Source organism: Macrotis lagotis, chromosome 2 (assembly GCF_037893015.1).
Source record: "Macrotis lagotis isolate mMagLag1 chromosome 2, bilby.v1.9.chrom.fasta, whole genome shotgun sequence".
Classification (NCBI taxonomy): Eukaryota; Metazoa; Chordata; class Mammalia; order Peramelemorphia; family Peramelidae; genus Macrotis; species Macrotis lagotis.
This window is the reverse complement of record NC_133659.1, coordinates 137,195,483-137,222,969: the sequence shown is the minus strand read 5'-3', so window position 1 is coordinate 137,222,969 and position 27,487 is coordinate 137,195,483. Positions and strand designations below refer to the sequence as shown.

The following is a 27,487-nucleotide window of genomic DNA, read 5'->3' as shown; positions in this document are numbered from 1 at the left end:
ATAGGTTATTCACAGTTATTCATAGTAAAATCAATACTTGTGGATAGAATATGATTTAAGCAAATACTTGGGCCAGCTATTAACTTTGAAAATTATTTATTATAAACAATACTGAACAACAATGCATGAAATAAACAACAATGAATTAAACCTACTTTCTAATTATATATAAGTGATTTAACTGAATAAATTATAACAATAATTTTTTAACCACTGTACAGAGAACTCTATATAGTAATCTCTATCCATTTTCATGAATTTTCCTTTTATATCATTGTAGTTGGTGTGGATTCTGTTCTGCTAATTCTACTTTTTTATTTGAAATTATTTCACAAAGATGTTTCTAGATTGCTATATATTTCTCAAAGTTTTTGATTAACTACATTATTAAATTTGGTTACATTAATGCACCACAAGTTATTTAGTCATTTTCTTGTTAAATATTTAGGTGGCTTCAAGTTATCTCTTTTTTGATAATACAAATTATGCCACAATGACATTTTTCAGGGTATATATTTCCGCATTGGTATCATTGGGACTAAGTGTTTAGTTACTTGCTGGTTGTTTGTAACTGTCAGATTGCTATCCAGAATAACTGCACAATTCTACAAGAAAATGAATGTGTGTACCTATTTGCCTTCGTGCTGACATTTAACTGATGTTAATTATTTTTGCCAATATGAAGCTTATCAGGTTGCATCTCAAAAATTTATATCTCTTTAATTATTAGTTTGAGAACATCTTTTAGAATGATTATTAACCATTTATGTTTCTTCCTTTGAAAAAGTCCTCTTCATGTTCCTTCCCTGTCAGCTCTCCACCATGATTATTTCATTCTTACATCTTTTTAATGTACTTAGAGTCTACCAATCTGGCTGGAATTAGGTATGGTTTACAGTATAACCTGTAGGTCTAAATCAATTTCTTACCAATTGCTACCAATTTTTAAGTATGTTTATTAAATCCTGAATATTTCCTTTTTTGTTTTTTTTAAACACATATTTTGCATATGTTTTGTTGTATAGTTTGTAAATTTTTATATATTATTTAATACATGTTGTGTGGTGAGCTATAAACTTGCTATCTAATTTTGCTGATACAGATGGGTTTAAAAGATTAAATGACTTGCTTATTTTTCTAATGGTACAGAACTGCCATGTGTGACAAACAAGACTTGAACCTAGATCTTTCTAATTCTAAGGCTAGGATTCTCACCAGTCTCTTTTATGATGAAGTCATACCAATGTATTATGCTGAGTTAGTTAGATCTATTTTTCCCTTAAGAAACTGGGGCTTCTTGTATTTTTTTATTCCCTATTTAAGTATCTATGTGTAAAACACTCCATTTTTGCTATTATAAAAACAAAATTTGAAAGAATTTTGGTTTGATGAATACTTAGTGACTAAAAAATGTGAACTAGGAGTTCCACTGTGGTTTAGAAAATTCAGAATTTCATTTAGTTCTTTATCTTCAATGGCCAATGGAGAACACCATCCAGTGATAAGTGATGGAGTTGGAATCACAGGTTTTGTTGTTTTTAGAATGTATCTAACACTTTGTGATCTCATTTGGGTTTTCTGGCAAAGATACTAGTGTGGCTTGTTATTTCCTTCTCCAGCTCATTTTAAAGATGGGGAAACTGAGGCAAACAAGGTTAAGTGACCTGCTCATAGTCATAATAAATGTCTGAGACTGGATCTGAACTTATCTTTCTGACTCCAGTCCCCAGCATTCTTATCTACTATACCTAGGTTACATCTGGGTTTGAACCCTGGCCGCATCACTAGGAAGGTCACAACCTATCTGGGTCACAGTTTCCTTTAGCTAAAGAAAGAAGATACAATAGAGCACCTCTGAATCTCTTTAAGTCTTATTCTGAAGGGTATGTTTATTGCAAACTATATGCACACATGTGCAACACTGTGATGATTGTTTGCATATATGCAAACTGCATGTGTATATAAACACATATATCTCTTAAGTGGACTTATATACAGAATGTAAGTTCTTTCTTAGAACACAAAGAAAATAAAGAATTTAAGGAAGTCTAAAATAATAAAACTGAAAAAACATGGACCACAAGTTAGGTGTCCCCCAAACCACTTGGTAATCTATGGATTTAATGATCACCTTTATTCCTAAGCCAATATATTACAGAATCACTCAAATTGAGAATTAGAAGGAAATTTAGTGCTTATCTAGTCTAGCCCATATACAATAAAAAGCAATCAAATCCTTCTAGAAATTCCTCCTTTGAGGGGGACATTCACCATTTCTAAAGGTACTTCATTCCATTTTTAGACAACCTTAATTTTTAGAAAATTTTTCCTTACATCAAAGCCTAAATTTGCTTCTTTACAACTTCTTTCCATTACTCATCTTTGATATTCAGAGTGAAAAGCAATAAATCTAAACCCTATTCTTTTTTTTTAAGATTTTGCAAGGCAATGGGGTTAAGTGGCTTGCCCAAGGCCACAAAGCTAGGTAATTATTAAGTGTCTGAGACTGGATTTGAACCCAGGTACTCCTGACTCCAAGGCTGGTGGCTCTATCCACTGTACTACCTAGCCACCCCCTAAACCCTATTCTCATGAAAACCTTTCAAACATTTGAATATAGTTCCAAATCTTCCAAATCTAAACATTCTCTTCTTCAAGCTAAAGATCACTAGTTCTTTCAACTTATGATATGATATTTAAGATATAGAATGCATTTTTAAAGTATTTCTTTCTCTCTTTCCTTCCTTTCTTTCATCCCTCTCTCCCTTCCTTCAACCATTTTGGTCACCTTCCCTTGGATGTTAACATTTTACACAAAATGAAAGAAAATACTAAAGTAAGGTCTTACAAATACTGGGGGAATGTCATCTCTTTATTATTGAAATGTATACCTCTCGATGTATCTCTAGACTATTAGCTTTTTTTAGTTGCCACAAAACATTGCTGTCTCATATTGAGCTTTCAGTTCACTGAAACTCTCAGATCTTTTTAGATAAACTGTGACCCATTCATGCCTCCCTATCTTGTACTTAGGAAGTTTATTTTTTTGTGCCAAAGTATAAAAATTTGTATTTATCTCTATTGATTTCATCTAATTATTATGCCCAATTATCCAGTTTATATTTTGATTCTGTCAGTAATGTTAAGTATTTCTCTTAGATTAGTGTCATATGAAAATTTATCCATCGCTGTCCTTGTCTGTCATTAATAAATATTTTAAATATCACACTATCAAGCAAAGCTATTTCACTGCAGACTTCCTGCTGCACTAACTTTAAACCATTATAAGTGAGTCAGGTCAATTGACCAAAGTTGAATCCAACTTACTGTATTAATGTCTGGTCCACAACTCTCTATTTTCTCACTAAAAATATTATGAGATACTCTAGCAAAAGTTTTAGACAATTTATCAAAAGCTTTGACAAAATCAAGTAAGCTATATCACAGAGGTCTCTTCTACAGGCCTCTGATGCAGTTAGTCATTCCTTAACTAGAAGGAATACAGTTCTTTCCAAAAAATAATATTACATAATTACGGCTTTGGAACATCATTGTGTATGCTTCAATTGACTTTTATACTAGTTAATGTTCTCCCCTAAACGTTATCATCTAGAAATTATAGGTGTGTGATATGAATACACACCCCCCCAAATAAACCAAAATGCTGAGATAATTAGATTTGTTGACCAACTCTGACAGTGGATAAAGAATAAAATAATGGGAGATTTTAAATGCAGGTATGGAGGCACATTATACACCATAAGAGTTCCTGAAAAATCATTTGTGACAAATATTTTGGTGAAGAAAATAAATCATAATGCATTAAAAGTAATGGGGTGTTTCTTAATTGAAAGGAATTCTTGGGCATGTCATATTTAGCATAAATTAGCACTAACTCTACCCATTTTTATAGACTTTGATTTTCACATGCTGATTTTTTTTACAATATAGTACAATACATGTTTTAAAATCAATGAGCCTAATTCATCAGGGTATAGGAGGAATAACTTTAATACCTTCTAAAACACTTTAATAAAGATCCCCAACTACATATGAAGAAATTAATCAATAACCACACACTATACAATAATATTAGTAAACAGATGTTTTTCAAATGTTAAAACTTTTTTAAAAATCGAATGTTGAGATCCTTAAAGGTCTTAGAACATCAAGAACTATAAACTGAAACTAAAAGAGTGTATCCTAGTTAAACATTCTGATTTATTATAAATGTTTCTTTTTAAGCATAGGATTTCATAGAAAATCCAGGAATAGGATAAAAATCTTATAAGGGTTTCTACCCTATGAATTCACTTAATATTTTATGCAAATACATGTTATTTTTAATTATAAACATTTATAGAAAAAACTTTTCTATAGATAATATAGTTAAGAAATTTTTATTTGAACATCGAATACTCAGAAATATAGAAACTGTCTTCAGACAAGTGAAAAAATAGTCTGCTGTAAGTTGTGAAGCCCCTTCTACAAGGCACATTTTTTTTCTCAAAACCAAATCTGCTTTTTTCAAAACTGTGTAACTTTGTAATTACTTTGTGTTTGTCCCCATAGTCTCTGAAAAAAAACAACACACCAAAATTTGATTGCTTTTTTTTTTTACCTTGAGATCACGGTACACAATCTTTCCGGAATGTAGATAGTCCAAAGCAGAGACAATTTCTGCACCATAGAAGCGTGTGCGGTCCTCAGAGAACACCCGCTCTCTCGACAAATGGAAAAACAGCTGCAGGGTAAACAGCAGGGACAGGATTGTAATAATTACTGATTTAGTGGGGGAAATTAACACAAACATAAAACACCTCTCATCACCATATTGTGATGATAGATAGTGTGCTCTCAGTGGACACTCAGCACTCTTAGACAGCAGCTGGCTTATCTTCTCCAGGTTTCCAAGGGGAGACTGCGAGCTGTTAAATCAGCGTTTTAATCAATATACCAATCTTGTTTAAGGCATTCTGTTTGCTACCCATTTAACCTTCAGTTACCAAAGGAAAAAAGTGTCTATCATCATCCTGGGTTTCTTCTTATTCTGTCCCTTACTGCTTCCTTTTTAGGATAAGGTACTGAGTCATATTATTAAAATAAATGAACACAAAGTATAGTTGTATGGCTTCAATTAATTACTCAATTTACTTTTGTCTTAAAGGGGGGAGGGGGAGGACTGACATTCATCTGGACTCAGTTTAACAAATGAACTAGAACAATCAAAAAGTTCATAATGTTTTCAGTAAATAGCCTCTCAATGACCTGATCACTGTATTATAAGAGAAGGTAAACCACTCTAAGTCATGACTTCTTAACTTCCTTTGAGTGAACTACATAAGCAGAGTAAATTTTCTTGATATTACTGATGGTATTTTCTCCCATTTTGAAAATGTACTACTTTAATAAGTCAACCATTCCTTAAAAACAAATAATTAGCTAATATTTTAAAATAATTATGAAGCAATATAAAAGCTACTTTGAACCTATATCATTCTTAATACATAGTGAATAAAAACAAAGTTTTTTTCAGAGTCAAAAATATGATTTTTCTATATAAAGTTGGTGGCAGAACTTTGGATCTCTTGTTTTATAGATAAGCAAAACGTTCCCCGATATGCCTCAGAATTTTTTCATTTGCTTCATGATATTAAACAACTGCACTAAAAATGAAAAATTCAGCTAATCCTCCAGATGTTTTCAATTATTTGAAGATTTGATGTCAGATAAAAATGTTATATGATTCAATTTGATTTAATTCACTTAAACAAGGATTTATTGATTGCTTGTTTATGTATGAGGCACTGAAGGAGATGTAAAAAGCAAATAATACACAATCCTTGCCTTCAGAGAGCTTAGAAACATTTTCCTTCTTCCATTGGATGCTGTGATGTTACATGGACACAATGGATAGGTAACATCTATGTCAACATTTTGTATTGGCAGGGTTTAGCATAACTCACTCAAAAAAGCTACCTCATTCTTTATAACAGATTCATTCCTTTACATTTTGAAACATTCAGGGGAGGGGGGATATCTTTAAGAGTTCTATGCAGGGATGAAAATAATCCTGAGAGGAAATGGCTATGGTAAAATGAGTTCAATCTGTTTTGAAATCTCATTCAAACTCTTTATCTTTGTATTTATTACCCTAGACAATCTGTCCTGAATCTGCCTTTTATTTATTTGTTAAACAAACCATTTACTAGCTGCCTACTGTGTACAAAGTACTATAATAGGTGCTGAAAATAAAGAAATGACTCCTGTCTCCTTTCTACCTTTTATTTCTCTTTGCTTCCCTATACAATTCCCAATTCCAATAAGAGTTGTCTATTTACTATCCAGAAAATGTCTTGTTATATTCTCTTCTCCCTGATGTTTTTTTTTTAAACTTTCTTCCACATCAAAGATTCATCTACCCTCCTCTGTTCACTAAACCATCCTGGTTCAAATACCAACTCCTTCCACAAAGTCTCCACTAATACCCATGCTCATTGTGTTCTCTTTCCCTGAATGTATATACTGTGTCTATAACACTCCATACTCTGCTATAACAAAGTCTTGACATCAAAATATGGCTCTTTAAATAACTTCTGACCCAATGTCAATGCCTCTTTACTGACACCAGTTTTACTTGATCTCAATGCTTCAAATCTGACTAATGCCAGATAAATGTTTTATGAGAAGAGATAATAAAATATGGCAAGAAATGAGTTAGCTATCCCTAGGTGGGCAGTGCCAAGGAAAAATGAGTGAAGGAAAGACTTCCATTTACTCTCATTGTCCTTGTGTGGTCACTCCATTTTTATAGACCTCAGTATCCTCACCTATAAAATCAGGGTGATAATATCTATCCTGTATACCTCATAGTGTTAAGATCAATTCAACAAATATTCTTTAGTTGACTACAACATACAAGACACTGTGTATGGAGCTGGGAACAAGTACGACAATGGATGTAAACTTCTATATACAATGTCAGCTATTATCCTTAATGGGTATTCAATAAATGTTTCTAGTATGAGTGCTATATAAATGCATTATAGAAAATTATGTTATCTGTTATAAACATGTTATATTATAGCTAGTATGCATATGTATCCCTTTTCAAACTCAAGAGGAGATATGTCTGATTCTGTGAACCATAGTTGCTACAGAAATAATTAAAGGTAACTTTACAGGATGGTCAGGAAAGCTGTGAAGAAGTTTAAAGCAATTTTCCTGAAAAAAAGAACAAAAGAAAAGAAGTAGTTTTCATGTGGGGAAAAAACCTTCTAATCAAAAAAAAGATCAAAGTCTGAATATTTTTTTTATTGCTTCTACCTGAGGAATGTAAGAAAAGCACTCATGCCCTTAAAACAGTCGCACAAGACCAGAAGAGTATGGAAAGAATCCCATGATCAAGAAGAAAAGTCACCTGCAAGGACTTTTGATGCTGAGCTACTTAAACTCTAAAACTGGGGGGCAGCTAGGTGGCACAGTGGATAGAGTACCAGCCCTGGAGTCAGGAGTACCTGAGTTCAAATCTGGCCTCAGACACTTAATAATTACCTAGCTGTGTGGCCTTGGGCAAGCCACTTAACCCCATTGCCTAGCAAAAAATAAAAAAATAAAAACTCTAAAACTCACTAAAGCACATGTTGCCTTTTACTCACAATTAAGAGTTTTAGTATGAATTACCTCTGCAGCAAAGGGGACTATTACTTTGCTGATGAGTATGGTGTCATGTCACCTTTTGGGAGGAGGTGACGCATACATCACTATGAAAATTGGGTCTCCCTTCCTCTATCATGCTGGTAGCCCAAGTAGCCCCTTACCAGTTGAAACCCAATTAAGACCTACAGAGAAGCTTTACTCTACTTTGCTTTTCTTACCCAGGCTGGTTCATCTCCTGCTTAGATAGACAGAACTATTAGTGCCACAGCTTAACATGAATCAGTTTTACTGAAGTTGAGATATCTCAAACTCATGCAAATCTACTGGCCTCAACTTTCCATACTTGTAAGGATTGCAGGTATACTCCCAACCACATTTGTCTGATGTCAAATGACTTTCAGGGAGCACAGACAAATAGTCAATGACGGAGAGAGGGTCTTTGTTCTAGAATGTTATAAATGCAAAAAATCATAAATGTAACTAAATATAATTAAAAGAATGGAAAATAGATTTGAGAATCCACTTAAACCAAATAGTTTGAAATTAAGATTGAAAATTACATATTAAATATTTAATGTGCACCATGTTAAGAAACAATACTTATCAGTACAACAATCAAGGACAATTTCGGCCTATCTGCGATAGAGAATACCATCTGTATCCAGAGAAGGAATTGTGGAGTTTGAACAAAGACCAAAGACTATTACTACTTCTAACTTAGGAAAATTATTTTATTAATTTAATTTTTCAATGCCCATGACAAATCTCTGAGAATATGTTAAGTTACACAACTCTGAAAATTAGAGGAACTTTCCATAAGGATTCTACCCATATACCTATGAAATCTGAGGTCTAGACCAAATAAGTAAACACACATAAACATAGAAAACAATGTGAGTTCAAATAAAAATGAACTATATATACAAATATTATTTTAAACAAAGGCATATATAATAAATTCCACAGGATACACAGGTTACATGCTAAAAATACTTCACAAATGTTTCTGTATTATGAAAATTGGGACAGAAGTTCCAATTTTAAACTATTTGTATTGGAATCATCAAAGACCTGAAACACATAATTATATTCAGTTCAAAAAAGAAAATGAGTTTACCTGGGACAGATGACCAGATTTTCTCCTTACAATTTTCAAGTTTCTTTAAGCAGGATTTTAAGGAGGTCATGTTTGCCTTAATGTCTTCAAGTATAAAATGGGGATAATAATCCTCAGAATTGGGAGGATCAAATAAAATATTCATAAAAAGCAAGTAGTGCCTGCTAAATAGTAGGTATTTATTAATAAATGCTGGTTCCTTTCTTTTCTATTCCTCAGGTAATCTATTTGTACTGTAGTGAACTTAATAAACCATTATTATGGTACAGTCATTTCAGTCATGTCCAATTCTTCATGCAAATAAATGGTGAGCAAACTACTATTTTTGCAAATCTGTATATTTGAACATAAAAAGAATGCTTACTACGACAATAAGATGCTTGGTTCTTTTAAAATGCCAGACAATGTAGTGCATTTTACAACAAATACATATTGTATTTTTCCAAATTCAGAATTATTGAAAGTTCTAGTCTAAGTTGATTTTCTTTTCGCAAATCTTTTGTAATAGCTTAATAGTCACTACCCAGAGAATTGCACAATATGTTTAATACAAGTCTCATTAATTTCAATGATTAGAATCATTATCATAATATTGATTGAGCTAGGATCTTGAGCATCCTAAAGACAACTAATTAATTAAGCAATAAGGCACGACAGTCTGTGCAATAATGCTGATTAACACACCCGTTGGGCCCACAGAAGGACCCAAGGTGAAGCGGAATAGCTTTAATTCAACCTAAGGTGCAATGAATAAACATGACTATCCTAAATTGTTTCAATATTCATACAACACAGTGAAAATTAAAATTATTTCTAAGACTAATAAAAATTCTTATAGTTTTCAAAAAAGGCTATTGCATTCATATTTTGACAGATATTTTGCAAAGCAAAAATCAGTTGTAAATTCATCTAACTTTAAACTTTGTTTTTTTAAGGTACAACTTAAACGAGGAGAGTATACTGGGAAGAAAACTACATTTAGAGTTCAAATCCTAACTGTGCTGCTTAATATTCAGTTTGATCCTGATCAGGTGTTTGACTTTTCTTGGCCACAATTTTGTGTAAAATGAATGGATTGTATTAAATAATTTGTAGATAATTATATACCTATAAAACTGAATTTCCTAGAATCTCCTAGAGATAGGAAAGATAAATGTTACTGAATTGTTTAGGAATTAAAACTGTTTCAGCAATTAAATTAGGTCCTTTAAAGAAGCTATAAGGGAATTTTGGGAGTCCTATAACAGATATATGTAATAGTCCTATAACAGGCTCCTGAGCTCAAATGGATGTTTTAGTAGAAACAGTAGCTTCAAACTATGGGTTATATATCTTGAATCCTACTTCTATTGCCCTTACTCAAATCATGCAATGCTCAAAAGGTAACAAGAGATACAATCTCCCAAATATCTCATTGGCAATCATACTACCTTTTTCCTTTTATGACATTTGTCAAAGTTTTTGTCCCCTTTTTAAATGGTGGAAAATGGAGGATGGAAAGGGATAACATTAATGCATACAACAGTTAAATGAAACATATTTTATCATTTTAACTGTGGAAATTTTTTTCAATTGCTTTTAAGTAGGAAGTATTTAATACTTAGCAATGTAATTATAACAGGCTCCTTGTATTTTATAAATACATCTATTCTATGTAATAGTGCAAGAGGCAAGATTGCTTCTTCAAGCAAATGGGAAAAATATGAAGAGAAAAAAGTTACTTATTAAGAAAATAAGTAATTCACAAGTCTGTTTTCTTTATTTTATTCATCAGTCTTCAAAATGTCCAATAAATATTTCAAATTACCAAAAAATGGAAGCTGAAAATCATTCCTGTGATATCTTCAATAATGGGTATAGTAAGTATTAAAAGTTCCCTCTTCCCTCTTTTCCAGTCAATGACTCCAAGTGTACCGAAGCATATTCTTTGGCTGTCAAAAGCAAAGTCTTCCATCTGTTTTCCATCTGTTCAAATGTAAGTTAGTTATAATTTGAACCCATTACTCTGGATAATATATTACATGATTATCATATTCAGGCACTTATTTTGTATCCCTTTTTATTCTAAGTCATTTGGAACCTTCAAGAGTCTCTAATCAGCTTATTCAATTATTTAGAAAATATATTCCCAAACTCAGTGCTTCTAAAGAAAATCAAAAGCTAAGGGAAATTATGGATTACTGTGAAGACTTCTAGTTGTATTGCTCCTTTTTTGACATCTTCTCTATGCCCACTAACAAGTGAGGTTGAGGCAGAGACTTAAAACAGGCACTGACTTCTATCTTCTATTTACCTTGAGTCTTCTATAAAAAGCCTTAAGTAGGTAGAAATGACAGACATTTTTACATTGGTTCTTCAGCCATTTGCTTTTCTTTTCAATTTCTCAAATAATAAAGCCAAATTTTTCAAAAATATTAACTTCATTTAAAAGACAGATATTAAAGAATATCATTGATATAAATTTATACAAGCCTAAAAACAAGAATTGGGAGGAATAATAAATACAACAAATGAGAGAATAAATATTAAATATAATCTTTTTCTATTTTCAAGAATAATGATAAACTGGAGTTTTTTCCTCAGAGAAGTTTCATTATTTTCTTCTCTAGATATTTCTACAAAACTACTCCTGATTATAAACAATATTTTATAATTTTATAATTATAAGCAATACTCAGGACTATGAGCGCCGACCTTTTGATTTTCTTTGTATCCCCAAACCTGGCACAATTCCTAGCACATAGTCCAATTTCTCTCTCAAGAATAAGATCTTATAAGCAAACTAGAAGATCAAGGAGTAGGTTTACCTGTCAGATCTATGGAAAGGGAAGCAGATTATGACCAAGGAAGAGATGGAGAACATCATTAAAAACTAGATAATTTTAATTACATTAAATTAAAAAACTTTTGCATAGACAAAACCAGGATCAAAAGAAATGTAGTAAACTGGGAAACATTTTTTACAACTAATATTTCTGACAAATGACTCATTTCTAAAGCATACAGAGAACTCAGTCAAATTTTCAAAAAATCAAGCCATTCCCCAACTGACAAATGGTCAAAGGATATGCAAAGGCAATTTACAGATGAGGAGATCAAAGCAATCCATAGTCATATGAAAAATTGATCTAAATCACTACTTATTAGAGAAATGCAAATTAAAGCAACCTCTCAGACTGGCCAATATTACCAGAAAGGACAATAATCAATGTTTGAAGGGTTGTGGGAAATCTGGGACACTAATCCGTTGTTGGTGGAGCTGTGAACTGATCCAACCTTTCTGGAGAGCAATTTGGAATTAGGCAAAAATGCAATGCCACTACTGGGCCTATAACCTTGAACAGATGATGAAAAAGGGTAAAAACATCACTTGTACAAAAATATTCATAGCAGCCCTATTTGTGGTGGCAAAGAATTGGAAATTAAGTGAATGTCCTTCAAATGAGGAATGGCTTAGCAAACTGTGCTGTGTGTGTGTGTGTGCGCGTGTGTGTATAGATGTCATGGAACACTACTGTTCTATTAGAAACCAGGAGGGATAGGAATTCAGGGAAGCCTGGAAGCATTTGCATGAACTGATGCTGACTGAGATGAGCAGAACCAGAAAAACACTATGTACCCTAAGAGCAACAAGGGGGTGATGATCAACCTTGATGAATTTGCTCATTCCATCGGTGCAATAATCAGGGACAATTTTAGGCTATTTGCAATGGAGAATACCATCTGTATCCAGAGAAAGAATTGTGGAGTTTAAACAAAGACCAAAGGCTATTACCTTAAATTTGGGGGGGGGCGGGAATTATCTTATTTTTTTATTTTTTATTCTCATTTTGTACAAATGTTTTTCTTTATATTAATAAAATATACTTGTTTACAAGTAAACAAAATACCCCTCCCCCCATGAATATAGATAGACTTGCTTGGGTGAAAAAAGTAAAGGGGAGAGGAAAAAAATTAAAATTAAAAAAAAAATAGTAATAATTGTAGGTATGGCCAGGTGGCGTAATGGACAAAGCACCAGCCCTGGAGCCATGAGCACCTGAGTCCATATCCAGCCTCGTAAACCCAACAATCACCCAGCCCTGTGACATGCAAGCCACCCGACCCCACTGCCCTGCAAAAACCAAAAAGAAGAAGAAAAAAAAAAGACCCAAAATAAAATAAAATAGTAATAATAGTAGGGGTGGCTGGGTGGCGGACAGAGCATTGACCCTTGAGCCAGGAGCACCTGGGTCCAAATCCGGCCCCAGACACCCAAAGATCACCCCACTATGTGGCCCCAGGCAGGCCACCCAGCCCCACTTGCCCTGCACCCTCCCCAAAATAATAATAACAAAAAATGTGCTTCAGTCTTTGTTCTAACACCAACAACTCTGTCATGGGTGGATCGCATTCTTTATGATAAGTCCATCACAAAAGTTACTTCCATATTTTTCCACTGTTGCCATTGCTGATCGCAACTCCCTCCTTTCTTATTTCTCCACTACCATGTACTATATTTTCTCTCTCCTTTCACTCTGACTCTGCTGTAGGGTCGTTGAGTGGCGCAACAGACAGATCCTTGGTCCTGGGGCCAAGAAGCCCTGAGCCCCCATACCACCCCTTAGGCCCAGAATCCACCTGCCCCTATGGTCCTGGGCAGGCCTTCCAATCCCAGCCCCTTGCAAGAAGTAAAAGAGAAAATGTGTTATATCTGACCACTCTCCCCCCATGGTCCATCCTCTCCTCCTTTATTCACATCCCCACCCCTTCCCCCTGCTCCCCCCTCCTTCTTACTCCAGATGTCTATACCCCATTGAGTATATATGCTGTTTCCTCTCCTAGCTATCTCTGATGAGAGCAAAGGTTCCCTCATTCCCCCTTGCCTCCCCCCTTCCATATCATTGCAATAGCTCATTGTAATAAAAAAAAATCTTATTATGTGAAATATCTTGGACTATTCCCCCTCTCCTTTTTCTTTCTCCCATTCCATTTCCTTTTTTTTCTATTGACTCCATTTTTACACCATATTTTATCTTTGAATTCAGCTTTCTCCTGTGCTTCAACTATAAAAGCTCCCTCTACCTGCTCTATTAACTGAGAAGGTTCATATGAGTATTATCAGTGTCATTTTTCTATGCAGGAATACATGCAGTTCATCCTCATTAAGTCCCTCATATTTCCCCCCTCTCCTCCAATCTCCATGCTTCACCTGAGTCCTGTATCTGAAGATCAAACCTGTTCAGCTCTGGCCATTCCAAAAGGAACCTTTGAAATTCCACTGGTTCACTGAAAGTCCATCTTTTTCCCTGGAAGAGGACATTCAGCCTTGCTGGGTAGTTCATTCTTGGCTGCATTCTAAGCTCTTTTGCCTTCCGGTATATTGTATTCCAAGCCCTACGAGCTTCCAATGTAGCTGCTGCTAAGTCCTGTGTGATTCTGACTGCAGTTCCACAATATTTGAACTGTGTCCTTCTGGCTGCCTGTTCTGGAACTTGGCTATAATATTCCTGGGGGTTGGTTTTTTGGGATCTCTTTCTCTGGGGAATCGGTGGATTCTCTCCATTTCTATTTTGCCCTCTGCTTCTAGAATATCAGGGCAATTTTCCTGTAGTAATTCTTTGAAAATGATGTCAAGGCTCTTTTCCTGATCATGACTTTCAGGTATTCCAATAATTTTCAAATTATCTTTCCTAAGTCTGTTTTCCATATCAGTTGTTTTTTCAATGAGATAGTTCACATTTTCTTCTAATTTTTCATTTTTTTGGTTTTGAAGTATTGATTCCTGATTTCTGTTAAATTCATCAATCTCCCTGAATTCTATTCTTTGTCTGAAGGATTTGTTCTCCTCAGGGAGTTTTCTTATCTCTTTTTCCATCTGGCCAATTTTGCTTTTTAAAGCATTCTTCTCCTTAATAACTTTTTGAACTGTTTTATCCATTTGACCTAAGCTGCTTTTTAGCATGCTATTTTCTTCAGCATTTTTTTGGATTTCCTTGACTAAGCTGCTGACTTCATTTTCATGTTTTTCCTGCATCTCTCTCCTTTCCTTTCCCAGTTTTTCTTTTAAGTCCCTCATTTGATTTTCAAAGTCTTTTTTGAGCTCTATCATAGCCTGAGCCCAATTTCTGTTTTTCTTGGAGTCTTTAGATGCAGGAGCTTGTGCTTCCTCATCTTCACACTGAGTATTTTGATCCTTCTTGGGCTCATTTGCAAAATATTTCTCAATGGTCTTCCTCTTGTTTCTTTGTTCATTTTCCCAGCCTAAGCCTGTTTTTTGGGGGTGCTTCCTGAGCTTTTGGGACACTCCCACAAGGGTCTCAGTGTGTGAGGTTCTGTCCTCCCTCCTGGTCTGTGAATGACCATAAGCGCCCCCCCTCTGCCATGGGGCTGAGGTGGGGGGGCCCTGCTGTTCTATTGGGGGGGGGGGGCTAGACTGGGATCAGGATCTGAATGTGGTCAGAGCCACAGTCCTGTTCCAGAGGCAGAGGACAGAGCTCTGCAGTCTCTCTCTCTCTTCACTCCCCTCCCTCAGCTCAATGGGCTCATGCCCTGGAGGCTCCTGCTTACAGGCTCTGCCTGCTTCTGTTTCAGGGTCTAGACTGCTGAAAGACCAAGGTGCTGGCTGTGTGCCCTGAGGGCTGGGCTCCACGTGCTTGCTCTGGCAGAGGTCCCCTGCTGTTCCCCCACTGTGCCGGTGCTCCCTGGGGTGCAGCTCAGGAGACTCCCCCGTTGCTGTGAGCTGAGGCTCCCAGCGCCCTGGGGCTGCCTCCGGGAGGCTGAAGTTCTTTGGCTCTGGCAGGCCACCCCTCTGGTGGGCCGCCCCTCCGGCCCGGGGGAGCAGAGCCTTTCTGCTCTTCTCCAGGTTACCTTGAGTAGGAGAACTGCCTCACTGGGTCCCTTTGTGGGTTCTGTCTCTCGAAAGTTTAGTTAGAGTCCTTAGTTTATGAGTTTTTATCAGAGAACTCCTAAGACTGGATCCCTTCATGTCACCATCTTGGCTCCGCCCCGGGAATTATCTTATTATGTAATTTTGCTATCTCTTATACTTAATTTTTCTTCCTTAAGGATATCATTTCTCTCTCATCACATTCAACTTAGATTAATGTATACCCATGGAAACAATGTAAAAACTAACTGACTGTCTTCTGTGGGGGGGGGCAACAATAGGGGAAAAATTTTAAAACTCAAAATAAATAAAATCTCTTTAAAAAAAATAAGATCTTTTGTAACTCAATGAACCAATGGAAAACAAAAATAGGGAAATGGGTTTTCTCCTGAAAAACATGTTCCACCTGCCTACCCATCTAGAATCTTTATTGAATTCCTAGCCTTTTCAATACAGGATAGGGCTTGGGGAGAGAGGAAGGGAGAGAATTTGGAATTCACAGTTTTAGAAATGCAGATTAAAAATTGTCTTTACTTGGAATTAGGGAAAAATAAAAAAAATAAATTAAAAAAGAAGAAAAAAATTCCATCTGTTTCAGTTTTGTTGCATGTAAAATGGGAATAATGATAATAACCACCATCTCCCAAGGTTGTTGTGAAGATCAAATGGAATAATATTTGTAAAGTGTTCTTCTGAAATACTTCTCATCAAGTGAGTAAATTCCCTATCCTCTGGATACAGGGAGTCCCTGAGATGGGAAGAAGGTCTGTTTCACTTTTTTCTAACACCCTAAGGATGCCAGTAGAAAACTTTTACGCTCTATCTATCTTCCATTACCTTCCTCATATTACAAAGTCATATTCTTTTCCTGATACACATTTCCTGAAAGACATCTTTTTATCTGTATCTCAAGTTCTTCCTTAGTTATATTTTGTATCCTCAACACGTACCAAACACGTACCTCTCTGCTATTCACTGTGTGATATTGGTTTTGTGCTTATTAATTATGAAAAAATTTTCATTCAATAAAGAAAAACATTAAGGCTCTCATCTGATAAGATGTTTATATCATCCATATAAAAATGGCAAAGTAACAAAAAATAAGCCTGTTCAAAGACCCATTCATTATAAATATCAAACAAGATATAAAACAAGAATATTTATGGTCAACAAAGGTGTTTATGACTTTGATGGAGAATATACAGCTCAGGATATAAGTTGAAGAAAGACTACCTAAAAATACTTGATATTCCTGTTGGTAAATGAAATTTTACCAATTCCATATAGCCCTGGAACATTTAAGAGATTCATAACTTTTCAAAAGCACTGGCCTAACCATCCATATAGGAAATACAGAATGGATGGAGAATGTTTATTGTCTAGATTATGCCATACATTTAGCTTAATATGCGTAATATACATACAGCACAGACAGTCTAAGGCTAGTATTGAATAGAAGGAAGAGAATAGAATGTCTTTCAGAGAATTCAAAGTGTCATTAATGAAACCAAGTTTCCCAATGGCAACAAGGAATGATTTTTTTTAATATTAATCATTTATCAGCACTGACAGGTGACAGCAAGACACTAACACAATATTCTTCCGATACAGTAAATATAACCAGATAAATAATCTTCATTAGTTAGAAAAAGAAGATGTCTTTTATTATATTAGGAGATGGTTTTATAATAAAAATGAAATCTAAACTTATAGAAATAGAGGTTAATAGTTGAAGATAATGAATTTGATAATAATTCATTTGAAATTATCTTCAAGAATCTACCCAGGAAGATTTTTGGTCATTATATGCCTGAATTTTGTTCATAATTTCAACAGTTTGTCTTGTATACATGGAACAAAAAGATGTCTCTTTACCATACAAAATAGGAAATCTAAGAACCAAAAATTTTAAGACAAGACAGATAAAATATAAACATTTTGATTCCCTTTGCCTTTTTAGTACTATCAAGATATATCAAGCAATGTTTAATGTTCTTTCTTAATCTGTTTTTTGAGGAAAAATTTAGGATGGCAGTCAAATTGTCACAAAGGGCAGTCAATTATATTGCCAATAAATCTAAAAAATTTACAGTTCACATGCTTCATTTTTGTATAGTTAATAGTACAATACTGCCACAGGGTTGTTTCTTTTTTTTCCTCCAGAAAAGAACAGAGAGTTTGTCACAGACTGAAAAAGAGTTAGATTAAGAGTCACGTCCTTTCACGTGCACATGCACATAGACACTCCTATCTATATGTATATGCATACAGGTATGCATGTATGACTAGATAACATACACAAGCTATGTGACCATGGATAAGTCAACCAGTGTACCAGGCAATTATGTTTATAGGTGCATCAAAGAGCTTCTTCAGTGGGAATCAGAGATCTGGTTCATTTATTTTTTTAAAAAACAGAACTCAAACAAAAATGCATCTATTTAGGGCAAATTCCAATGACTTTCATAATTTTAAAACAAATAAAAATGTCAGTAAAAAGTGGATACATGAAGAAATCAGTTTAACAGCTTGAAAGGAGAATACTGAAAAAAAGGAGAAAACTAAAATCACCTCAGATTTTATATAAAATGTACATTTGATTATTATCTCAGTCCAATAAAATACTCAACAAAACCATGGGAACCATAGTAAATTTTATCTCATAAAAGGTAACAAAATTTTCCTTAAACTTCAGTCACTGCAAATTACTGATTCTGATTCTCTATTAAACTTAAGTTTGGGGTTGGAAATATATAAATATTTGAAATCTGGAAACTATAAAAGATGACTTCCTAAATTGTTTGTGTGCCCTCTTATTCAAACAGCTCTCATCTGGGTAGAAAGTGGACTCTTTTTAAATTAGAGTTCATATACATATGGTATTTGATTTATGAATGATAGGGAGCTGCACAACTCCTGCCCATTCCAAATGAACTTATAAATCCTAATGAATTTCCAATGAAAAATAAGTTCTTAAAAAATCTATTAGGAACCATTTGTTAAATATGTACAATGTTCGGCTACAGAATCATAAGCAATGGGTCAAAAATTATTATGAACTATTTCAAATTTATTCCATTTCTGTAAATTCCAAAGCAGACACAAATCTTTACTCAATAAGTTGGTTTTATTAATTAAAATTTTTGCCAGGTGGTATAGAATGAACAAAAATAATCACTGTAGATAATTTTACTTGCTTAACTTTACCTTTTCCAAATTTAGTCAAACTTCTATGCAAGTCTGTTTTCACACCATCACCATTAGCAGACACAAAACTCCATTTCAAAAATCCCTAAATTAAAGCATCTCATATTTTCATTTTGCTAAGTATATAAATACTATGCTTGAACTTTCTGGGCATTTGAATATTCATTCAAATAGAATTTAAGGAAATGTAAGTTAATGATGTTTCATAATGTAAGATATACAATATGATTTTGATTCCCTTTGCCTTTATAATACTATCAAGATATATCAAAACAAGGTTTAATGTTCTTTCTTACTCTGTTTTTTGAGGAAAAATTTAGGATAGCAGTCAAATTGCCACAAAGTGTATGTCAATAATATTGCCAATAAATCTGAAAAATTTCAGTTCACTTGCTCCATATTTGCATATAGTTAATAGTACAGTACTGCCAGAGTTGTTTTTTTTTCTCCAGAAAAGAAAGGTAGCATGGCAATGAATAGAGAGCTTGTCACAGACTGAAGAAGAGCTAGATTAAAAGAGTCAAGTCTTTTCACATGCACACATACATACACATTCCTATCTGTGTATGCATAGATATACTCTCTATATTGTGTGTGTGTGTGTGTGTGTGTGTGTGTGTGTGTATATATTATATGAATGTACTCTAAGGTTCTTCGTTTTTTAATTCAATGACTGACTCTGAAGAATATATTGTAGTTGACTCTGCTTTCAGAATCCTTTTGACCAAAACAATAAAATTCTGATCAGATTCCCAAAAGAGGATTAATAATTATGATAGCCACAACCTAAAGCTACATGCTAAACAAACATTTGATAATGGAGGTAGCAGTTATATAAATTGAGCAGAAATTTTAAAATGATCACTAAAGACAGGAAATGGTAGATTTTAACTTAAAAATCACTCAAATAACACCTTCAAAAATTGACAGGTAGAACTAAAGTTGGACTGCCAGCACCTCTGTCTCATAGAAGTTAAAGTGAGATGACTTTAGTTCTTTCAATACAAATGCCAGCCAACTAATGAAAAATGTGAAGAGCATGAGAGTATCTTAAGAGGAAAATGCAACTAAAAATCCTGTCAAAAAAATGAAAATTGCGGCAGCTAGGTGGCATAGTGGATAGAGCACCGGCCCTGGAGCCAGGAGTACCTGAGTTCAAATCCAGCCTCAGACACCTAATAATTACCTAACTGTGTGGCCTTAGGGCAAGCCACTTAACCCCATTGCCTTGCAAAATCCTAAAAAAAAAAAAAAATAATAATAATTTTCTATGTGAGTTAATAATGAGCCTACAGAGATAAAGTATATACAAAATGATCATTCTGTGTGTAATCAAAATAGGCATTTTGAATTATACTTACATAAAATGGAAATAGCAATATTCATTCTTCTGATAAATATCTTAAACATTTACTATATTCTAGGTACTAGCACATGGAAGGGATACAAAGACCAAACTGAAAAGGTCCCTCTTTTGAGTGGAATAACATGTTCAGAGAAGTCAATACAAAATACATTTAAATTACATGAAAGCATTTTGATAGCCTAGAGAAAGGAGATCACAAAAGGCCCTCTCCTACGAGGGGACACGAAACCTAAGTATTGAAGTTAGGTAAAGTAAAGAATCTATGAGGTGAAGAATGAATACAATCTAAGTATGGAGAGAATCTGTTCAACAACACAAATGTAGGAGAAAGAATCCCATGGAGAAGGACCAGCAGATATGCCAATTTGGCTGGAATGTCAGGAATGTCATGGATAACAGAGAAAGAAGAGTGACTGATAATGAGCCTGGAAATGTAGACTGGAGCTAGATCATGAAAAGCTCACTTTAAAAGTTTGTACTTGATCTAAGAGGTAATGGGGATTACTGGAACAGTAATGGGCAGAACAATCTGGCAGTTAGTTGTATGGGCTATGGACTCATGAGGGGAAAGGTTAGGGGCACGAAGAGCAATTAATAACCACTTTCAATAGTCTAGATAAAAGATGACAGATACCTGAATTAAAGTGATATGAATGTAGTGACATATACCATAAAGGCAAGTAATTTTGTTTTTCCCTGAGAAATATGAAGAGTATTACCAGAGTAATTTGTTAGTTAAAAAATAAGTATGGTACATTAGAATAAACTGGATCTGAATTTGAATTCCAGTTTTGCCATTTACTAGATTTGTACTCATGTAAGGCATTTCTTTGAATTTCAGTTTAAATGAGGAAGTTGGACTCAATGATTTTTGAAATTCTTTCCATCTCTAAACTGATGACCAATTTGATCTTCTCTCAAATATTCAAAGGAATCTTCACATCCATTCATGAATGGCTATCATGTGAGATTCTTGTCTACATTCTTCTAAAAATTTCCCACAGGGATCCCACCCAATGTGCTTGTGTCTTACTTATCTTCTCCTAACCCTGCAGATTGCCAGTAGGGGACTTTGGCTATCCATCTGTTTCCTTTCACCCCTTCCAAAGGATTTCTTCATTTTTTCATCTAAATATTTTTTTTCTGTGAACATATAAACGTCACAGCTGCAAACAGATGTATTACTATAAGCAAGATCTTGGAGAAGTGTTCTGACTATACATACACACATAAATACATTTCTTTTAGCAGTTGTTTTCCTAGAACAACTCTTCCTAATAATATGAATACTACCTTAGTTATAAAGCATGATATGTTCCTATAATATATTATATATGTAATAGTATATATTATAATGTTCCTGATTATATTCATATATATATTATAAAGCATGATATAATGTTTCTACTATATCCTATTATATAGGATATATTATATCCTATTATACATATGTATATATGATATAATGTTTCGATATATCCTATATATTGTGGATTTTTATTTACTGTAAAGGGCAAAAAAAAAGGATTTTGTTAGAGAAAAACAAAGGAAAACAGCATGAAAAGAAACACGGACAGTTCTGAAAGAGAAACAGTGCTCAGATAAAAATGCTATATAGACAAACAGTTCTAAGAGAACCTTAATATAAGAATGGTCTCAGATTCAAATGTACTAGCCAATAACAAAGATGGCTATATTGTATTGTTTCTCAGAAGTTAATTTACATATGTCTGAACACTAAAGTTTATTATCAGAAACTAAATTTGAAAAAAAAAACGATGGGATAATTATATAGTAATTACTGACATTATTTGACATGTGAATTTGGGATTTCTTAAACTATTATAGGATTGAACCACTATGCACAGGATGTCCTGATTACATCAGACAGAGAAGCCACAAAATGTGAGAAGCTCATATTAGATGCTGCATATGAAAGCCAGAAGTAAATGGAGCTAGAAGTCAACAAGGAAGAAAAATTGACAGAAATAGACAAATGGAACAGGGAGGAAAATAAGAGAAGTTGCTTTGATTTAAGCCCATCTGAGAGCACCCTAAGGACAACCAGGTTCAAGAGGCATGGATCTGACTGGAAGAAAGCTCTGATATTAGGAGCTGTCTGGAAAAAAAAAGGAGAATTCTTGACTGATTCACTGTTGTCCATTCCCAAATTCTGTTTTTTTTGTCTTTTCCCTAGATTTCTGAGAACAGTAAACTTCTCGGTCTTTTCCTTTATCTTTCTTACCACTCATCTCCCCATCCCCTTGTTGTTACTGTTGTTCAGTCAGTCAATCCTGTCTGACTTCATTTCCCATTTTGGGGTTTTCTTGGCAAAGACACTTAGAATAGTTTGCCATTTTCTTCTGCAGTTCATTTAACAGATGAGGAAATTGAGGCAAATAGGATTAAAGTAATTTGCCCAGGGTCCTATAGCTAGTAAGGGTTTGAGTTACATTGAAATTTAGGAAGTGGAATTTTCCAGATAAGTTCTCTATCCAATATAAGCACAGAGCTTTTCTCATTCACTAAAGAAAGGTGCTGCCTGGAGGTATGCAGCCTACCCTTTTATTTAGTATCACTTTCTAAGGAATCTCACTCTCATAACTTCAGCTATAATCTCTATTCAAATAACTGAAGTCTTTAACTCCAATTCTCACCTCTTCCCCAAATTCCAGTTCGCTTCTCTTTCTATAAGACCTTTATAACAAGATGTCTAAATTCCTCCTCCAAAAGCATATCCCAAACTGATCATAAATACAATAAATATAATTTCATCCAGACCTGTTCTTTTTTCCCTTTTCTTTTCTTTCTTTTCCTTTTTTTGCAAGTCAGTGGGGTTAAGTGGCTTGCCCAAGGCCACACAGCTAGACAATTATTAAGTGTCTGAGTCTGAATTTGGACTCAGGCCTCCTGACTCTAAGGCTGGTGGCTCTATCCACTGCACCACCTAGCTGCCCCTGCTGCTCTTTCTTTTTTTAACTTTACTATTTTAATCAGTAGTCCTATTATTCATCCATTATATTTCATTCAGATTTTTATAGTCTTTTTTCTCCTACATTTCTCATAAGACAATTACTAAATCCTGTGAAATTACAATCTTGACCCTCTTGCCACTCTAGCACAATCCCTATTTTTTGATTCACCTGCACTACTGCAATAATATTATAAATTTTTGTGTTTACTCTTTTGTTGTTAAATAACCATTCAAACCTCTGCCAAACTGTGATATTTCTTATCAGATTCGGTCACAATTATCTTCAGAAAACTATTCAATTTCCCTATTTATTAACAATAAAACTTCAAAGTTCCTTTAATGTCTTCCACAGTTGTCTTTTTAGTACTATTTGATACTATTCCCTTCCACATATTCCAAGTTCCAGCTAAAAATTGACAGCTCACTGTCTCCTACATATGACTGGAAAATTCTATGCTCATCAAATTTCCTAAGCACCTCTACCCCACTGAATTCTTTTTTTTTAAAGTATGATTTTGGTTTATTTATTTTATATTATTACAATAGTTTTGTTATAAGAGTAAACATAAACCCCTCCCCCCAAGAAGATAAGAAACCTCAAGAATATTGAGAAAGAAAAAAAATTTACTTCAGTCTGTGTTCAGATTCCAATGGTTCTGTCTCTGGGGTAAGTTGCCTTCTTTATCACAAGTCCACCAGAGAAGTTGCTTCAATATTTTCCCCACAGTTGCTATTACTAGCTGTTTTCCCCTCCACTCTAATCCTCCCTACTCTCACTTATTCTATTCTCTCTCTCTCTCTCTCCTTTCATCCTGGCCCTGTCCAAAAGTGTGTTATATCTGAGTACCCTCTCCCACAATATTCCCTCTCTTCTATCACCCATTCCCCTTTATCCCAGCCCTTTCTTCTCATTTTTCTCTAGGGTAAGACAGATTTATATATTCCTATTAAGTGTGTGTGTGTGTGTGTGTGTGTGTGTGTGTGTGTGTGTGTGTGTTATTTCCTCTCTGAGCCACTTCTGATGAGAAGGCTCACTCATTCCCCCTTGCCTTCCCCCATTCTACTCCATTGAAAAAGCTTTTTCTTGACTCTTATGTGAAATTCTTAGCTTCTTCTTCATCTCCTTTCCCTTCTTCCTAGCAGTTTCCTTTATCACCCACTGACTCCATCTTTTAACTGTATTATACCATTATATTCTGCTCCTTCCTGTGCCTTGTCTATATATGATCCTTCTAATAGCTCTTATAAATGAGAAAGTTCATATGAGTTATCAATATCTTCTTCCCGTGCAGGAATACAACCAGTTCATTATCATTAAGTTCCTCATAGTTGTCTTTCTCATCCACCCCCTCTACGGTTCACCAGAGTCCTGTACTTGAAGATCAAACTTTCTTTTCAGCTCTGGTTGTTTCAATAGGAAAGTTTGAAAGTCCCCTGTTTCATTGAAAGTCCATCTTTTCCCCTGAAAGATCATGCTCAGTTTTGCTGAGTAGTTGGGTAGTTGATTTTGGGTAGTTGATTCTTAGTTGTATGTTGGGAGCCAGGGTCTCTAAGCTGTTTGACACAATCACGGCAAGAAGACTCAAGGCAGTCACACTGCCTGATGGAACAACATTTCCTTCTTCAATATATATATAGGGATTCCATGTATACCCATATTTATAGGTTTATTAATTGATTGCAAAACTTACTCATCCTAATAGTGGAATGACTATAAAGGAAGGATTTCTGAATAAAACAGATTGTGAACTCTGTCCAAATTTAACAGGACTGCCTCTCCCTGAGACATACAAAAGGCTTCAACATTATGAAATCTTTGGAAGATACAGCACTGGGAGTTCCAGGGAGATGTCAGAATACATATAGGCAAACCAGATACAAGATGGGTCATATAGAATTCCAGGGAAATTAACAGTTTTGCCCCCACTTATCATACACAAGAATATATGATAAAGATGGTGAAAGAATAGTTAGTACAGGTAACCAATATGTGAACTCTAACAGCCTTAATTTATTGGGAAAGGATAAAAAGTCATAGAAACCATAGTGTCTACCAACAAGGGCTGTAAGGAAAATTGGTTATTGAAGGAGTCAACGCACAGGTGGACAAACATAATTACCCTCACTATAGGTTGTCAAGGAGCATATCAAAAAACATTACATATGTGGTATAAAAACATAGAAGCATTCCATTAAACAAATTATATCAAAGATTATTATAAGGAAAGTTCTGTTTAATTAATAACTTTACTATGCAGCAACAAACTAGGCAACAGGCAGGTTGAGGTCATCACGGTCTGAGCAGGGACAAGAAAATTAATTACATGATTGATAATCACACTTGTAACCACTACATGATCAAACTTGTAACCATTTGAACTATATGATTAATCATGAAAATTTTACACTTTTGTAACCAAGGAAATGATCTTAGCTTGCTTGCTTGAAACATACATGATTCTGAGACCATAAAAATAAATCCAAGCAGTTGACAGTCACTCAAATGTAACTATATGAACTATATGATTAATGATGAAAATTGTATACTTTTGTAACCAAGGAAATGATTTTAGTTTGCTTGTTTCATATGATTTTGAGACTATAAAAAATACATCTAAGCAGCTAACAGTCAGTCAACCTGCTCCTGCCTATACCCACTTGTTGACTCAACTCATTTCACTGACTCTATCCCTCCTGTCAGGTTCCAAGGACCCCGCAGAGGCTGGACCCCCGCAGTTGTAAACTAAGATCTTTTGCTTTCTGGAATATATTCCAATCCCTACGAGCCCTTAATGCAGATGTTTCCAAATCCTGTGTAATCCTGACTATGGAGCCTTGGTAGTTGAACTGTTTGTTTCTGGCAGCTTTTAGAATTTTCTCTTTGACTTGGGAGTTTTGGAATTTGGCTATAAGATTCCTGGAAGTTTTTCTTTTGGGATCTCTTTCAGGAGGTGACTGGTGAATTCCTTCAATTTTACCCTCTGCTTCTAGGATCTCGGAGCAATTTTTCTGAATTATTTCTTGAAAAATGAAGTCTAGGCTCTTTTCCTGGTCATGACTTTCAGGTCGCCCAATACTTTTTAAATTATTTCTTCTGGATCTGTTTTTTTATTGGTTTTTTTTCCCCCAATGAGATATTTCACATTTTCTCCTAATTTTTGGCTTTTTTTGGAAGCGTTTTATTTCTTCATGATTTCTTGCAAAGTCATCAGCTTCCTTTAGTTCTATTCTGCATTTGAAGGAGTTATTTTCTTCAGTGAGCTTTTTTTATCTCCTTTTCCAGCTGGCCAATACTGCTTTTTAAGGCATTCTCCTCTCTTTTTCCATTTGGCCTAAACTAGTTTTTAACATATCATTTTCTTCAGTATATTTTGGTATTTCTTTCACCAAGTTGCTGATTTGGTTTTCATGATTTTTTTGCATCACTCTCATTTCTCCTCCCAATTTTTCCTCCACCCCCCCTTAATTGCTTTTCAAAGTGTTTTTTGAGTTCATCCATAGCCTGAGCCCATTTTCTATTTCTCTTGGAGGTTTAGGATATGGAAGCTTCAATTTTGTCATCATCTGAGTACGTGTTTTGATCTTCCATGAAACTAAAGTAATTTTCTATGGTCCGATTCTTGTTCTTCTGTTGTTTACTCATTTCCTCAGCCCAAGACTAATTTACAGCACTTCCAAGGCTTTGGGGTTTTTGGGGGGACACCCCACTGAGACCTTTATTATGCTCTCTTGTCTGTGCTTTGATATGCAGATGACCACAGGCACTCCCCTCTGCCCTGGAGCTGTGAGAAGGAGCCCTGCTATCTTGGTATGGAAGGCCAAATTGCAACCTGGATCTGAGTGTAGGCAAACAGCAGAGTCCTGCCCAGGGGGAGCAGAGAGACCTCTGCAGTCTCCCCTGACCCCCTTACTGTCTGTGGGCTGTGCTCTAGAGGTCCAGGCTGGTTTCCCCCAATTCTCGCTGCAGGTTCTGTAGGTTATGCTCCTCATTCTACACTCATTCTGGTGCAACAGAGTTCACTCACCAGCCCTTCAAATTTTTCAGGGTGATCCCTGGGTTGGGCTGCATTGAGCTGTGGCCAGGGCTTTTTTCCAACCCCCTGGTCCTGGTGAAACACACCTTTCCCATGGAGCTTCTAAGTTATCTTGGACTGGGAAAATATATCACTTGGTCTTTCTGTGGGTTCTGCCCCTCTAAATTTTGGCTAGAATCATAACTTGATGGCTTTTGGAGTATTTCGGGGAAGGAGTTCCTGGGAAATGCTGCCTTCATGCTGCCATCTTGGCTCTCCCTCC

General features: G+C 35.0%; 1 protein-coding gene across 8 annotated transcripts in view; it reads right to left on the bottom strand.

Annotated features, from left to right (window-relative positions):
- Positions 1-27,487, bottom strand: part of AKT3 (AKT serine/threonine kinase 3) — a 412,039-nt gene that overhangs the window by 80,947 nt on the left and 303,605 nt on the right. For all 8 annotated transcript variants that reach the window (XR_012475745.1, XM_074222894.1, XM_074222895.1 and 5 more), the window contains one exon: positions 4,622-4,744. Coding sequence is in view for 7 of the 8 variants with exons in the window: in XM_074222894.1 (XP_074078995.1) it covers positions 4,622-4,744 (123 nt within the window). In the remaining variant the exon portion in view is untranslated. The remainder of the gene's footprint in view (positions 1-4,621; positions 4,745-27,487) is intronic.